This window comes from Triturus cristatus, chromosome 8, assembly GCF_964204655.1.
Source record: "Triturus cristatus chromosome 8, aTriCri1.1, whole genome shotgun sequence".
In the NCBI taxonomy this organism is placed as follows: domain Eukaryota; kingdom Metazoa; phylum Chordata; class Amphibia; order Caudata; family Salamandridae; genus Triturus; species Triturus cristatus.
The window spans coordinates 1,261,768,095-1,261,785,083 of record NC_140591.1 but is presented as its reverse complement, the minus strand read 5'-3'; the positions used below and the strand labels follow the sequence as shown (position 1 = coordinate 1,261,785,083).

Genomic DNA, 16,989 nt, shown 5'->3' with positions numbered 1-16,989 from the left:
GCGAGCCAACGACAGGTGGGTGTGGGCCACTGACGACGCTGCCTCCGGCCTACACTGCGGTCCAGCAGGTCACATAGTTATGATTTAGCGATGGCGGAGTTCATATCAGTGACCGGCATCACCGCAGACTGCATCCCCTCTCAGCCCCAGGGCCACTAAGTCTGTTACCCGACATTCAGGACACTCTCTGGTCGTACATTGGTGGCGTCTGAGTCTATGGACTAGGGGCTAGTGTTCATCCTCATGTAGCTGATACCGAATTGGTGGTGAAAGCGAGGCTGGCGCTTTCCACTCCTCCATTTGCTGCTGCCTGATAACATCAGACTTTCCGCATCATGCCCTGGAGGACACCCTCCTCTGTCCCCCACAGGCCTACGCCACATTCACCTTGGACATCGATGAGGACCCGCTCACTGCGCGTGGACCTACCTCAGTGCACCGCAAGTCACCGTCCCGTGGCAGGGTGCCTGTGCCAGCCACTGTGCATACGGGGCCACTAACTCTGTGCTGATCAGGTCCGGGACCCCTTCTTCTGAGATATTGGATGGCCTCTGAGGCAATGGCCTTAGGGTCATCAACACCATGTGTCTGTGGCCCTGCGCTGTCCACTGCCTCCGGCCTCAGCTGCGGACTACCAGGGCTCACACATCAAATCAAGGCCTGACCGACCTGGACGTCGCATCACCGCAGTTTTCAGTCCCAGTTGTACTGGTGTCCACTGTTCAAGTGGTTGCCAGCACCAAGCACTTTGTGCGGGCTGGCTTACACTCACCCCACACACATCCAGCACAGGTGTCACTGTACATGTGGCACTGCCAATAAAGGGTCCGGGCGCACGTGCCCGTAGCCAGTTCAACATGATATCTGCGTATGTCCCTGTGGTCTTGTTGTATGCATGAGGCCATGGGCCCTACGACATTACATTGTGCTGTGTACAGCGGATGCAGACATGTCACCGCAGGCAGCGGGTTGGAGCTTGGCCATGTAGTTTTGTTGTCACCCACTCAATTCGTAAGTGGTGTGGGCTGGGCCGTCGTAGGCAGAGCCGACGTGGGTGTGTGACTGCTATTTGCGTGACCCTGGGCGTGGTTCTGTACCAACGTATGTGAGCTAGTTCGCCTTCCATGGGTTCAGACCCCAACCAAGCCTGTTCGCCCACCTCCTTTTGGCGTGCTGACACATGGCAACGTTGGTGCCATGTGTGGGTGGGTGAAGTGTTGTGAGCCAGCTGTGCTTGCGGGTGCTTCCTGCTGTGTGGTCTGTGTCCTCCTCTGAGTAGCTTGTCTGCCCTGGTCCTGGTGGTGGGTGGTGGGTTGCGTGGGATGCCCATGGGCTGTTGTAGGGTGTCGGTGTCGAAGGTGTGGTGGTCCTCTCCGGCATTACAGATGTGTTGTCTTGTGTGCTCTGCTAGATTTGTTGTGTGCCCCTCTGCAATGTGAAGGGGAGATGCATGTTAACATTGTGTTGACATGTATGTTTGCTCATTGTTCTGGTCTTCATGCAGACTGTATGACAATGTACATTGTGACTGTTCGTGAGGTGCTGAATCCTTCTGCGGGACAGTGTACATTTGGACTACATGACGGATGTGAGGTCGTACAAGTACATTTCCATTACAAAGTTTTCTGCTATGTCAGATGTAGTAGGCATGTTTCTGTGCATGTGAGTTGTGTTCTCTGTTCTGCAGTGCAGGCTATGCGCATTGTACCACGTTGTCGTCAATGTAGGTGTGCTGTTCTTGCTATGTGTGTGTGCTGCAGTGTGCCAAGGGGATGAGGGACATGATCCTGGGTGATTGTGGGTGTGCAGTGTGCTATGCCTCATTGTGCATGTGTGCCATTGTGCCCATCTCCCCCCGTCCCCCCAGTCCCTGTTCGTTACTCTCCCTGTTGATGTTGTCAGGTCCTCTTGAGCTGTGTCCGTACTCCCTACTCCTTGCACCATCTCCACACTGATGACTGTGGCCTCGGTTTCCTCCAGCTCCTCCTGTGTTGCTGGACTGCCACCTCCTGTCGCCGTTGCTGCCTTCCTGTTGGCAGCGGGTTTGTGCCTGCTTTTGGTTGTCACGTCATACCAGCGCCTCTTGGCCTCCTCGATTGGCCTCCTCGGCACTCCGACTGCATTCCAGGTGGTCTGCTTGTGGGTCAGTTGCTGGTAGTGTTCTGTCACCTCCATGACGCTGGTCTTGTTTTCCTGCGGTCTGCACCCCGTCTTCCTCTCCCTCTTCTCCTTGGCTTTCCCCGACCCCATTGTTCCTTGCTGGTGGTCTGTGGGGGTTGTGGGGTTCGCGTTGGCCTGTGCGCTGGGTCAGTTTGCAATCCATGTTGCTATGTGCTTTGGCTTGTTTCTGGTGTGTTGCTTCTGTGTTTTTTGTGGTGCATTTGCCCGCCAGACGCGTGGTATTTGCAGGCCTGTGGCTGGTTTTCGCGACTTTTTGTTCCACGTTGGCCTCGTCGAATTTTGTTTTGCGTTCGTTTTACGCATTTTTGCGGCATAGCGTTGGATTTTGCGCGGCCTGTTGACGCGTTATCTGGTGACTATCGCAGGGTTCCGCCGCGTTGTTAATACTTGGTTGGCACGGCATAATTTTCCAGCGTTGGGCTGCGATGTTGGAAGTTGCGTTAGGCTACTCTTGCGGTAGTTATCACGCGTTCTTGTGAATATACCCCTAAGTTGAATCCAAAATGGATGGGACGAGGTGAAGGTTTGAAGTTTAATAGAATTTGACTAGAGGAAGCTTAAATAATTAAAACATCAAAATTGCAGGAAAGAGCATTTTGATGAAAGGAAATGTGTGGGATATGAAAAGGTGTCCCTGGGAGCTGTGGTAGGTGTCAACCATGGTCTAAACTCTCACGGGAGAGGAGAGTGGTGAAGTTGTTCAAAAATGCCATTAAGACAGATGATGGTAGGATTTGGAACAAGAGTTGTGTTGTGATGCTTTGTCCACAGCATGATGTTACGGGCTGACAAACTAGTGGTGGTTCTGTGGATTGACAAACTTCGAACGATGAGAATGCTGGTGTTCATGAGGATTTACAACTAAGTCATGCAAGGGAAAGGAGTGTAAGAAAGTGTACAGCACCAGCTTTGGCTGCTTCAACTAATCTGTACCTGGGTTCAAAGACACTACAAGAAAGATGCTTCTTTGTGTTTACTTCTACAAATCAAAAATATTTTTGAACTGACTCGTGTATGAGCATGATATCTTACGCCTGTTGATATCTTCAGATTACCAAGTTTATCTTAAAGGTTCTGAAGCCTTCAAACAATATTTCAATATCAATATCACAGTTCAGAAATTCTAGAGAAAGACAGACTAGAAAACATTTTCTCATTTGTTATTAAAAATTCAACTCTTTAAGCAAGACTGAAAACCACAAGCTCAGATGCACTCCTTTGCTATGCTGACTTGCTGCCTGCTTCCCTCTTGCCTGAATGAGAAGAACTGGATCTGCATCACTTAAACCCAGTGTAACTCCAAGGGCTAGTTGACTGGCATCCTGATTGGAAACCACAGAGACATGACAGGCTTCTACCCATGTTGCACCTGCACCTGGACTCTGCCATCTGTGAGTCTGCCCTGTCAAGTGGCACCACCCCAGTGCCGGACCATTTGAAGTGGGCCTAGTCTGCTAGCCAGAGGAACTGACGCATCTTCTTTGCTGAGCGGCACATCCTCAAGCAAAACTGATGCATTTTCTCAGCTGAGCGGCACGTCCCCGAGCAGAACTGCTGCATTGCTGCTGCTAGGTGGATTAGGCCCATCGCAAACATCCCCACTGCCCTCTGCAGAACTGGTGCTTCACACGTCCGTGCCGGGCACCCAGAGTCCAGGTTTGTGCATCTCTTGTTGATGGCAGCCACGATGACGACACCGGACTCCGGATCGCCGCCTCGCAGCTCCTCAGAACTGACACATCACAGGCTGCACCCCTGACACCAGACTTTCCATTCAATCACCATCAATGGGATCCTCAACAATGACGCCACAGGACCTTGCACCACAGCCTCCCTGCATCCAGAGACCAGCGCATTGCTTCGGATGTGCGGCACACCTTTGCCCCGGATCTACACAATGCTCTACAACGAGGATTTAAGGTACTCTATTCAGCGTATTTAACAGGGTACCTGTAGCCGGCCTGTGCTCCATCACGATCGGCCTGAACTTGTGACTTTGTGCCGGTCCAGTACAACCAGCTATCCCTAATAGTGCGTTGTGCTTTTGACACTATATTTCAGTATAAACTTTAAAATTTGATATCTCCAGATCTACTAATTGGATTTTTCTCATGTTGGTCTTGTTTTTATTTACTACATTGACTCCACTTTTCTAAATCTGTGTGGTCTCCATTTGTGGTGGGATTTCACTGTTTTGCTGCTTGAAGTATTGGACAAATATTTTACACGTTGCCTGTAAATTAAGACTGACTGCTCTGTGCCAAGTTACCAAGTGGGTGAGCACAGATTAATAGGTGAGCTTGTTTCTTATCCTGAAAAGGATTGTGGTTGCTGTTTGATCAGTGTTTACACCCCAGTCAACAAACAGCCCAATTTATTACATGCCTTAGTTATTGTACACATTAAAGGCTTTCTAGTATGTTCAAATCATCCTATATACAGTCCGGATGGTCCGGTAGAAATTATAGAGTGAAATCAAGTGTGACCTATATTATCATTCACTTTGCAGGTTTGAAAATTGGCTATCCCCTCATTTAAAGCTTCCTTCTGACTACCTTCAAAGTTACATTGGTAACTACACTGATGATTCAGAGAGCTGGAGGCAGGTGGAGATTTCCAGGCTTATGAGCAAACACCAGCATGATCTGTCAGACAAAAGAATATGTGCTTCAATTTCCAAAATGAAATCCTGTAGCATCGAGCAAGTCCTTATGAAGACAGAGCGGTTCCAGAAGTGGTCCCTAGCAAAGCGGCTCTCCCCAGACTTAGTTCAGGTTAGTGCTCCTTAATAATACATATTATCACATTCCATTTTGTATGCTTTATTTCACTTTCCGCTATAAAAAATGAGTAAATTATCAGGAGGCATAACATCATGCAACATAGCAGAGGGAATGGAGTCATGCAATTCAAAGGCCATGTGTGTTATTTAAATATTATGAATATTTCATATAGTCTTAATCGGTTGCATAATTGTCACATTGCAACATTTGAATGTGCTTCATGCTCAAATTGATTAAAATTTGTTAACAATGCTATGTATCATGTTTATGTTTTTCCTTGGAGTTTGGAGAAGTCAACTAGTAAACTTTCACCTATTGATTGATGTACTCTGATGCTAGTTAGGCGAGAATTATACCCAATTGATTTCAAGAACCTCAATGAGCTATAACTCCTGAGGGATTGTGGGATGTGTTTTTATATACAACAGTAAATAAAAAATGTATGAAGTGAATCCTATCATCCCCAAACATAAAAAAATATGAATAAGACGTACTAGATGTTATTTAAGGCACATAGTTCACCCAGGCGTCATCAGCGGAAGCCAAGTAGCACACCATATTGGTGAGAAATAAGCTAGCCTCTGGATGCTCAATAATCCATGCTAATTTAAATTGAATGCCTAACTCATTAAGGCACTGACTATGTGAACATATGATTCGAACTGGTTTGCTATGCCCACCGGAATAAAAATATGATGTTTCCATTTTTAGGATTAGTTACATTGTAACATGCCCCAACTCTAAATATTTGAGCTCTGTATAGAGAGGAAGCCTTAAGAATAGTGTTTTATACTGTGCTAAGTTGAGAAACTATTCATTTATCTTACTCTTTTCTCTATTTTAAAATTGGCCACTCGTGCTTCTTCACCAGAGCTATCTAACTCCCTGTACACCATGCTCAACTTGTCACAGCTAAAGTTGCTAACAAGGAATGTAGCACTAAAATGTTAGTCCAACAACTTGAACATAACATACCATTGAGCTGGAGTGGACTGGTCTCTTCTTCAGATTTAGTTTGAACTGCCAGAATAGGATTCAGCTGCAACAGATTAATTCATGCTTGAATTAATTTCAGCCACTGGCAATCCCTCAGGCCGCAATACCACTCTAGACATCGGCCTGAATTATGCAAATCAGTATTAACCCTGCTGTTCATGGGGACAGTCCATCCCGAACTGCCAGACGGGGCCCCCTCCAGAATGGGACCAAAAGCAACCCCAGAATGTCTTCTCCTTACTTGGGTCTCGTCAGTAAGGTGTAACTTGAGTCTTTTAGCACATCGAGCATTGGGTCCCACTTCTGAGCAATTGCCAGTGGCTGAGATTAATTCAGGCATGCTATCCATCACCTTTTTTTGTTGTTGTAAATGAAGCCCTATATGTGAGAGGTTTGCACAGACATGGGTCCCATGCTCGTTGTGCCATAGGACTCAAGATACACCCTACTAATGAGCCCCATGTAGGGAGAAACCGGTCTGGGGTTGTTTGTGAAAAAAGCCTTCGAAGAACACTGTCCACAATCAGTGGGTGATTGGTTTTCTCAAATCGATACCCTTTACTAAAGGCAAAAAGACATGCAAAGAAAAGAACCTGATGCGTTTCAACCCCCGGTCTTCTTCCAGGTGGTCTAGCATCTCATTTGTAAAAATCTTATGTCCCTTTGTGTCGCTTTGGTCCCCAGTGTCATTTTCTATCCAGTTGACTTCTGGAACTGGTAGTTAAAATTATCGCACATTTGATTCCTTTGTTTGCAACACATAAAACTGAATAATAAACACACATTGTTCAAACAATATTTAAAAATCACATGAAGGATGCTCCTGTAGACAGAATAATGTATTTTAGACACAATGTCTGTGAACATATCTCTTGTGTTATTCGAGTCTCTTCTCCATTATTGTATTCTGGTTTATATATAATCCCAGAAAAACACTGCTGATAAGTTTGTGAATCAGAGCCCTCGCCTGTATATAAAGTTATCTTCCTTTAATTCATAAAATGTTAAATGTGATTTGTTGATTTAATTCAACTTGTTTATTGCTTGAGGGGATCTGTAGTTTCTATTAAACATAAGAATGCATTGCTTAATATTGTTGAATATCCAAGTTATCTTTTTTTGATTGTCATCCTTCATATTTAATTACATGCATCATTTTGATTCAAGGAAAGAGGTAATACAGGTTAGTACATTTCAGCGAGCCAGGCTCTGTTGCTATATTGATACATCAACACACTTGTATGATTTTCAAGACTCATGACTGTTTTCATGTTGATTGTGGAGCCTTGTGTGTCTCCTTATAATAAACAAATTTCTTCATTTATATTTGTTTCCATAATCAAGTTTGTTGAGTTTTTGTTTATGTGTTGAAATCCTCCAGTGGGTGTTGATTACATAATTATTAGAATGATCTGATTCTTTGTTGTAATCATTGTATTTCACAATCTGTGATCTTCTAATCTGTAATTAAGTGATGTACAGTGATATTTGTTGTGGTTGGAGATTTAAGTTTTTGATCCAAATGTACGTACAGCTCTTCATTGTTATTGGGCTTAGTTGGACTCATACTGTTCATCAAGATAATGTATTTTGACTATAGTTAACTTAATTGTCTTCCTCGATCTCCCCCACATAAGTTTTTCTCGACGTGATCGATCACATAATATGACATGGATTTCCAATTTCCATTATGTGAATTTTCCATATGGTTTGCCGAAAGTAGCTTCTGTCATGATTGGTCACTGTTTGGATGTGTTCTAGTATTCATTTTTTAAGTTCACAAGTGGTAATGCCAATATACATTATTCAAAATGGGCATTTGATAACCTATATTACAAATGTGCCTATGCAGGACTATTTGGACCTGGTTTGTCTAGTTTGTCATGATGGAATGTTGAAATCTTTCATGTTTTGTCCAATTGTGCATGCCTTACACATGTTACATTTCCAGAAACTCGGTTGCTGCAACCACAAGTGTGATTTGTTTTGATGGCTGTGTACCAGACTGTCTTTGATCTTTGAGACTTCTGGCTCCCCGAATGTTATAGTTGTTGTTGGTCCATTTGTCTCACGTTTGTGATCTACACAATTTCGGATAGGCCAGAATTTGTAGAGTATATTTCTGATTTGACATGATTCACATGAATAGGTAGTTATCATTCTAATTGATTCTGTTTTTTATGTGTTTCTTTGGGACTCACTACTTCCACATTCATTGAAAAGTTCTGTTCTGTTCTGCTCTGCAGCATCGCTTTAGCTTCTCTTGATGACATCCTGTGGATGTGCTTATGATTTCCTTTCTGTCTCTTTCACATTCTCGCTCCATGGAACAATTATTTCTGTTTTGCAGGAAATTCCCCATAGACAATACTCCACTTTAAATGAGGCTGATGGAAACTTCAAGTATATTGTTTGCCATTGTCAGCTTTCTGTGTAAGGTGGTTTCAATTGTGTGTTCTTAAAAGATTTCTGTATCAAGAAAGATTACCCTTGTACTTTTCTCATATGTCAAGGACATGTTCAGTGTTACAATTGAGTTTGTTTTGATATTTTGTAAACTCCTTTTGGGTGTTGTCCCATTTGATGAAATAATCATCTTAGAATTTCAGCCACAAGATTTTTGTCTACAAATTTTGAAAGTTCATCACTCGTAGCTATCTCCTTCTCCCACCACCGCATCCATAAATTCACATAACTGACGGAGAATGAAACCCCCACACTGTCCTGCATTTCTGTCTGTAAAACTCTTTCTGGAAGAGAAACATGTGAGGCACAAACCAATCATTTTTTAACAGCATTTGATTATGTTCATAAAATTGTATATAAAGTTTTTAAAGGAAATACTTACAAACATGTACATCATCTTGGTGATTTAGTCTGGTGAACAGGGATGTCACGCCCATTGTGATTAAACTGTCATTTACATTTCACTGCAGATTTTGCAAGTGTTTGAGCGGGTCACTGACTTCTCAAAAATATGATGGAATATCTTTGACCACTGATGACAGAAAATGATCAATGTATATTGAGGTGTTTTCAAATGAGGAACATTTAGATTATATCATTGGTCTTCCTGGAGGTTTGCTTATATTGTTATGAATTGTAGGAAGAAAATGCTTTGTCAGAATGATCAGATGTTGAACTTGCATGAACCTCATCTCATTGGCAGCAAAAAGTCCTCGATCCTCCTATTGTTCACGTATAGTAAAAATTCCAACTCTTGCACTCTTAAATTGTATGTGCTATCACCTTGTTTGTTTACTGTTAGTTGCTGATGTATGTGTTTACTATATACATTTTTTTTACATAACATAATTTCTGATGGGGTATTATTTTAGGTCTGTGTCTCAAATATATCCTAAGGGAGAGTGTTGTTATACTTGTGATTCGCCGTGTATGGTGCTTGATGTAGTCGAAGGCAGGGTTGGAGAACATTTACTACTGTGTTGTCATAGGGCTGTAGTAACCTTAGAAGTGTACTTTGTGAATACCAATAGGCCTACTCTTCTGTGAGTGGGTATTTATAGTAGTCTCTCCCTAAACCCCTCCTCACTTTTTCCCTCAACCCCTCCCATTTTGGAATAAGCATTTCCCATTTTCCAGCCACTCCTCATTGTTCCTCACATATTTGCTACTATACCGTAGACTTACAAGTGCCGAAATCTCTGCCCCTGTGGCTAAGATCTCTGCACAAAAAAGATAGGAGAGGTGGAGACAGAGTTCTCCAACAGTTGGTTAGTGAATAGTTTTATGTAGTATTTGAGTAGTACTACTTACATACTGCAAAATGCAGTTTCTGAATAGGGTCCTATGTTTAAAAAAATTAGTGGATTAGGTTGTGTTTACAAATTCATATTTTTACTTTAGTTTGTAAGAAGAAAGACTAGTGGTGAATTGTTGATCACTTTACATCCTCACTAAGTTGACCCTTCAGCACTAAAAATGAAGGCTGACTCCACCAATGAAGCCACACAACAGGATCAGAGCATAAATAGGATTCAAAAAGATATATGTAACTTCTGTCTTTCCCATCCATTACTGCATCCATTGCCCCTTGGCAGCAAAGATGAGGATGTTGAGAGAGTGTGGGTGTGATAAGAGTTGAGAATACTCAACCCATGCCTCCCTCCAGTGATCTCCTATTTGGTGCTGTGGGATAGGCTAGTGTTGGGCATGTCTATTCCCTCTATCATGTCATGGCATAGCCAGTGCATTATGGAGACCAGGCATGGCACCAGGAAGAAAGAGCATGACTGTATGTGCCATAAAGTGTGCCAGCAGTAGATACCCTCCAGAGGATCGTTGAACTTGCATGAAACTATGATGCTTGCCTGGCAGTGCTGCTATTAGATGTTGCTGTGCATGTACCAGGAAATCTGAATCATGATGCCACGGTTTTAGTATAAAATATACTGTTAATTTAATTTATTAGAGTCTGCATTGCATTTTAAATCAATTTCTGCATTGTTCATGTCAAAAGAGCATTGACTGATGCTGTTACTTTGAACACAGTAGTGATAATGGTCCCACTTCTGACAGCGTGGTAACCAGTGTTGCAATATATACTTTAATAGGCTTTGGGCCTGCGCCATGCACATGACTGGATCGCTGTCTTGTCAGTTCCATTTTACTGCTCCTGGTTCAATGGCTTTCCTTTGTATTAATGTGTTTGACCCACTGCTGGAAATTTAGGTTTCACCCTTTCAATTGAATGGATGAATGAATCCTTTGATTTGCTGATGTCAGGGAACAATGGGTACCAGATGTATGCTGGTAATGGTTCGCGATTATCAAATAGCAAATTTTTGCCATTCTCCATTTGGTAATCGCAAACACAATGTACAAATGTGTCTTTGACACATTTTGCGATTCCCAGTGGGTCGCAAATTGACCTACCTTATTATATTATTAATGAGGTAGGTCTCGGTTTGGGACCCATTGAGAATCACAAAAATGACAGGGATGGTGGCCTGCTGGGGTCAGCAGACCACCATATCTGTGGTTGCTTTCCAATAAAGCACTGTTTGTGTTTTTTAAATGCAGCCCATTTTCCTTGAAGGAAAACGGGATGTGTTTCGAAAAGAAAATAGAAGTTTTCTTTTCCTTTTTAGGTTGAGCCTAGAACAGCGCGCAGGCGCTGTTTTAGGTAAAATGACCTCTTGGAATTGCTCTGGACTTCCAGCCTATTCTTGCGGTTACGAGCATCTGCACACGCAACACTCGCTGGACCTTAGGTAGCACATGCGCTGTCTCTGTAATCTGTAGTCAGTCAAGCATTCATCTTGATCGTGACGGCGCCCTCTTTGCTTCGGTTTCAGCACGCTTTAATTTATAGCTGAGCTCGCCGATGCACTTCCTGCTTCAACATTGACTTTGTGCATTCCTTTGCGCCCATCAACATGCACTTTACAGTGCCCCCAGACTTGCGGTTATGAGCATCTGTGCGAGTGCACCACTCACGGGACCTTAGGCAGCGCATGCGCTGTCTCTGTAAGCTGTAGTTAGTCAAGCGTTCATCTTGATCGTGACAGCGCCCTCTTTGCTTCGGTTTCAGCACGCTTTAATTTATAGCTGAGCTCGCCGATGCACTTCCTGCTTCAACATTGACTTTGTGCATTCCTTTGCGCCCATCAACGTGCACTTTACAGTGCCCCCAGACTTGCGGTTACGAGCATCTGTGCGAGGGCACCACTCACGGGACCTTAGGCAGCGCATGCGCTGTCTCTGTAAGCTGTAGTTAGTCAAGCGTTCATCTTGATCGTGACAGCGCCCACTTCACTTTGGTTTCAGCACGCTTTAATTTACAGCTGAGCTCACCGATGCACTTCCTGTTTTAATATTGACTTTGTGCATTCCTTCGCACCCATCGACGTGCACTTTACAGTGCCCGCAGGCAGGCTTGAGGTTACGAGCATCTGCGCGCGCGCACCACTCGCGGGACCTTAGGCAGCGCATGTGCTGTTTCTGTAAGCTGTAGTCAGTCAAGCGTTCATCTTGATCGTGGCGGCGCCCACTTTGCCTCGGTTTCAGCGCGCTTTAATTTATAGCTGAGCTCGCCGATGCACTTCCTGTTTCAATATTGACTTTGTGCGTTCCTTCACGCTCATCGAAGTGCACTTTACAGTGCACCCGGGGTACAAGCTGGGACAGCCTAGAGTGCTCCCCGTCAGTACGCAGTCTACAGTGCCCCCGGGGCACAGACAGGTATCCACTCCAGTGCGACTTTTTGTTCTGCTTGTGGGCTTTGATGACAGCTTGCGACATGGAGGAGAGATGTACCTGGCTGCTGGTGTTCAGCTCAGCCTTTCTCTGCAGCCTCTTTAAAATCCTGCTACCCTCTTTTTCCTCTGTAGTAAGTAAAACCGGATGGGGGAGCTAGTGTGCCAAAAGAGTTCTGGTGCAGGGGACTGTTTTTTGTTTCTTTTGGATTTTCAGCTTATCGTTCCTTCCTCCTATTTTGCTTGCACAGCCCACCTCCAGTCGCTGTTTGCCACCTGCCCCCTACTCTTATCTCATTGTTGCACCGCTCCTAATAACGAGTTAAACCAACGTAAAAAGTGTTTCTTCTGCTGCCTTTTCCATATTAACACTACTTTGCTGTCATAAGATTTTTTTTATTGTTGTTGCTTTTTGTTCTTCTTTACTTCACTTGGGTGTAAAAAAGCTTTTCACGTAAAGTGAAAAGCCTAGAATGGTAGAGAGTGGTTCTGAATTTAAACTGGGAAAGATGTGAGGTTACTGTCTCCTAGGACGCTGTGCTCGAGTGCAGGAAATATGTTTATCAACTTAAAGCCTGTATGTGTGTGCTGCATGGCTAAACACTTTAAAGGTCCCAAAGGCGAGACCTATTGGCTATGCCAATGCTTGTTTAATAGTAGGCAATGGTCCGTGGGGCCACTGCCTCCTCTTAAAAAAAGTTTTTACAAACATTCACAAAGTGGAAGGAGTCCCACGGGGACCCCTTCCCATTTGCAAATGGGTTACCACCTGGTTAAATTTGAATGTTTTGCGACTGCATTTCAGGTGCAAAACATTCACAGATATCACTGTGATTAGGTATTAGGAAGGGGCTCCCTAAACACGCCCCTTCCTAATACCGAATTGAAAATTGGACCTTTGTAAATTGAAAAATGTTTTTATTCGTTCGCGAACATAATTGAGCCGTTTGCATACGGAAAAAAACCTTTGTACATCTGGCCCCATTTTCCTTTTGCATGTTTGTATGCTGTTTTACTGGGTGGGAGTTCCTTCCCTTTTGTGTCCGAACATTGTTAGTACATCGCATCCCTCCAGCTTTTCCCTGGGTGTAAGTTTATGTTTATTGCTGGTCTCCTGTGCTACTGCCACCTCCTCTGCACCAGTCTCTCACCCCTGGTATCCCAGGCCCGAAGAAGGCTCTCAGAATAAATAAACAAAGAGGTCAGTGACATCATGCCAGTGCTTAATTTGAGCAGGTGGTAACTGGTTCCACCAGCTCTCACCACTTATTTTTCCTCATCGGACATTTGCCAAGAGGAAGAGAGAGACGAAAAAACCCTCACGAAGGCAGAAAGCAGGAACGTGCAAAAGTGAGAAACTGGCAAGGAATGTCTGGAAGTGTATTAATGAGGCCTGTGTAGCGTTTCTAGCGCTCTAACCAGCATGCATGCGCGGTCGCGCTAAATAATCACAGGAGCCGGTACTTTGGATTTTACACGCGGCTCCGACTGCCGCGCCGAGGCCACGCCTCTTTATTTATACATGCTAGCGTCTGACGTCACGCGTCAGCGCTAGCGCACCCCAGCAGCGCGGAAGGCTAGAACGCCTCACGCGCGCCGGACATTACACTCCTTCCAACCTTTATAAAACATCAAGCCAAAACACAAAAACTAAGCAAACGATGAATCTGTTACCAGTCTGCCAGTCCTTGCAGGTTACACCATATAGTCCGCCAACTGGGATGACGGTGCAGGGTTCTTCCGCAGACAGTAGCGGGATTGGCCGCCTCAGGGTAGGGCCACCTCGGGGGTTCTGCGTCTTGGGGTGTTATGCTCCTCCCGGGACGGGGAGCAGCCGGGCAGGTTACCCCCAGGTGTGGCTGGTAGAGACTGGGAGTCACAATCTTCACCCAGACCATCCTCCCCCTCCTGGTCTCCGCTCAGTTGGTCGGGGCCGGGTCCCTCTGGTTCGGCCCCGGGACGTGAAGGCGTTCCTGGATGGACTTTTTTGAAAAAGGACACATCTCGGGTAACCGTTTCAGCTCCTCTTTGGGCGGTCACCATCGTGCCTGTCCGGCGGGTGACGATCCACGGTTGTGGTTCGAAAGGAAGTCTGAATTTGCTGCCTGGGTAGCGGTCCTTCACATACACTTGGTCCTGCCATTGTATCGTGGACTCCTTAGCTCCCCTTCGTCGGCTGGCTTGGTCGTTCGAGCGCGTCCGATTGGCTAGAGTCTTTTCATTGTTGGCTTGGGCCGGAATCCAAGTCGGGTGGTGAGGGATCGTGTCACTCACTATTCTTCCCATGGTGGCTGTTCCCGGTGCTGCCACTGTTGTGACATGAGGGGTCATCCGGTATTCCCTCAGGAAACTGTAGATCGCCCTCTCCAGTGGAGATCCGTCCGCCATGGCTATGCGTATGGTTTTGTTGAGTGTCCTCATAAACCTCTCCACCTCTCCATTGGCTTGGGGCCATCGTGGTGTCACCTTGCAATGATGGATCCCCCAACTCTTGAGGTAATCTGCAAACTCCGTCCCTTGGAAGGGGGGTCCATTGTCCGTCTTGACCACGTCGAATATGCGATGAGTGGCGATGGTTTTCTCGAACTTCGCTATCACCTCGGTGGCTGTCTGGCTCCCCACGATTTCGACCTCTGGATATTTGGTGAAGTCATCGATGATGACCAGTGCGTACCGTCCATCAGGGAGATGTCAGAAGTCGGCACTCACGCACTCCCACGGCCTCTGGGGGTTTTCTTCGGTTGCCACCGGGTGAGGGCGATCCGGCTGTCCTGCCGCTTGGCACCACGTGCAGGTTCTCACCACCTGCTGCACCATAGCATCCATGCCAGGGAACCATACCTTGGCTCTGAGCCTGCCCTTAGTCTTCACCATTCCTTGATGCCCCCTGTGGGCGAGGTCTACTGCCTGCTGGGCAAGGCTGGCCGGCATGACCAGCCTCAGGCCACGTAGAAGACATCCTTGGGCGTCGACGGATAATTCGCCCTTCACTCTCAAGATGGATTCCAGTGTCAGCTTTGCTTGGGGTGTCCTCCGACTTAGCGATTCTTGGATTACTCTCCAATCCCCTGACCTGACGGCCTCCGCCGCTGCTCTCAAACATTCATCGCCTCTCGACGCTTCTATGATGGCGGCTAGGCTCATCGGAAGGGGTCGTGACCGCTCTGTCACATACCGGACGTATTCCTCTGTGTCCTCTGCTTCTTCCTTTTCTTCCGTAGTGGCTTTCCGCGGGTGCCTTGACAGATAATCCGCCGAGTTCGTGGCCCCCGGTTTGTACTCCACCCGGTAGTCGTACCCTTGTAGTTGGAGTATCCACTTTTCGATCCGGGGTGGCGGTTTCGAGGCTGACCCTTGGAAGAGAGGTATGAGGGGCTTGTGATCGGTTGCCACCGTGAAGTGGTGGCCGTACACATACACATGAAAGTGTCTGCAGGGCCAGTGGATGGCAATGGCTTCTCGCTCGATTTGCGAGTAACGCTGCTCTGTCTCGGTCAGGGACCTGCTCGCGTAGGCGATGGGGGCCCACTCTCCGTTGCTCTGGAGTTGAGCTAACACTGCTCCCAAACCAAACGGGCTTGCGTCCACCGCCACATTGGTGGGCTTCGCCGGGTCGAAATACGACAGGGTGGTGTCCGCCGAGAGGGCCTCCTTCGTTGCTTGGAACGCCTGCTCTTGTTCCGGGCCCCACTGCCACGTGGTCGACGACTTGGTCAGCTCCCTGAGGGGTTTGGTGAGGTTGGAGAGGTGCGGGATGAAGCGGCCGCAGAAATTGACCATGCCCAGGAAGCTCCTGGCCTCCGAGATGTTTGTTGGGGCTGGGGCTTCTTGAACGTCCTTCACCTTGTCCGGGTCTGGGGCCACTCCTTGATCCGAGAAGGTGTATCCGAAGAAGCTAATCTTGTTCTGCAGGAATTGACACTTCTCTCGGTGCAGGGTCAGGCCGGACTCCTGGATTCTTTTGAGGACCCCTCTCAACCGCTGGTGGTGTTCCTCTATGGTTGACGCATATATCAGCAGGTCGTCGCTCACATTGAGCACTCCGGGGAGCCCGCTGAGGACTTCTCTGATGGTATTTTGGAATACCTCTGCGGCACTCGAGATGCCAAAGTTGAGACGCCGATACCGTCTGAGGCCCACATGTGTGGAGAACGTGGTTATGTACCTCGAGTCCGGATGGAGTGGCAGCTGGTGATAGCCTGATTGTAGGTCCATTTTCGAAAACCACCTGGCCCCGTTCAGCTCTCCCAAGATGTCATCAATGGTGGGCGTCAGGTGCCGTTCCCTTTTTACTGCGGCGTTGGGGAGGCGCTGTCCACACAGATGCGGACTTGTCCTGGCTGCTTCGGCTTTCTGGCAATGACGATCGGGGATACCCAGGGGTTGGCCCGCTGACCTTCTCTATGATGCCTTGCCTCTCCAGGGCCTCCAGCTCCTCCTCAACCTTTTGCCTCAGATGGAACGCGATTCGCCTGTGCCTCCGCGCCACTGGTTGGACAGATGGATCGATATGTAAGGACACTTCCTTCCCTTTCAGGCATCCGATGCCTTTGAAAACTTCCCCGAACTCCTCCATGATGGTATCCAGTTCTTCCTCTAGGACCGCCATGGCAAATGATATCAGTCTCAGCTCTTCGGCTGATTGCCCGCTCAGCAGCATCCCACTGCCCTCTTCTGTGACATAGACGGTGGTGCTGATCTTCCTCTCTCCATGTTGCAGGTCTGTCTTGAAACACCCGATGAGAGGGATGGGTGTCTTCTGGCCGTACGCAAATACTCAGATCTTTGCCTCTCGCAGCGGAGGCTTGGTG

At 46.6% G+C, this 16,989-nt stretch overlaps 1 protein-coding gene across 1 annotated transcript in view; it reads left to right on the top strand.

Moving 5' to 3' along the window:
• DIPK2B (divergent protein kinase domain 2B) overlaps positions 1-16,989 on the top strand; it is a 267,311-nt gene that overhangs the window by 34,349 nt on the left and 215,973 nt on the right. Inside the window, exon 2 of the mRNA XM_085622964.1 lies at positions 4,691-4,955. Within this exon, the coding sequence (XP_085479090.1) occupies positions 4,691-4,955 (265 nt within the window). The remainder of the gene's footprint in view (positions 1-4,690; positions 4,956-16,989) is intronic.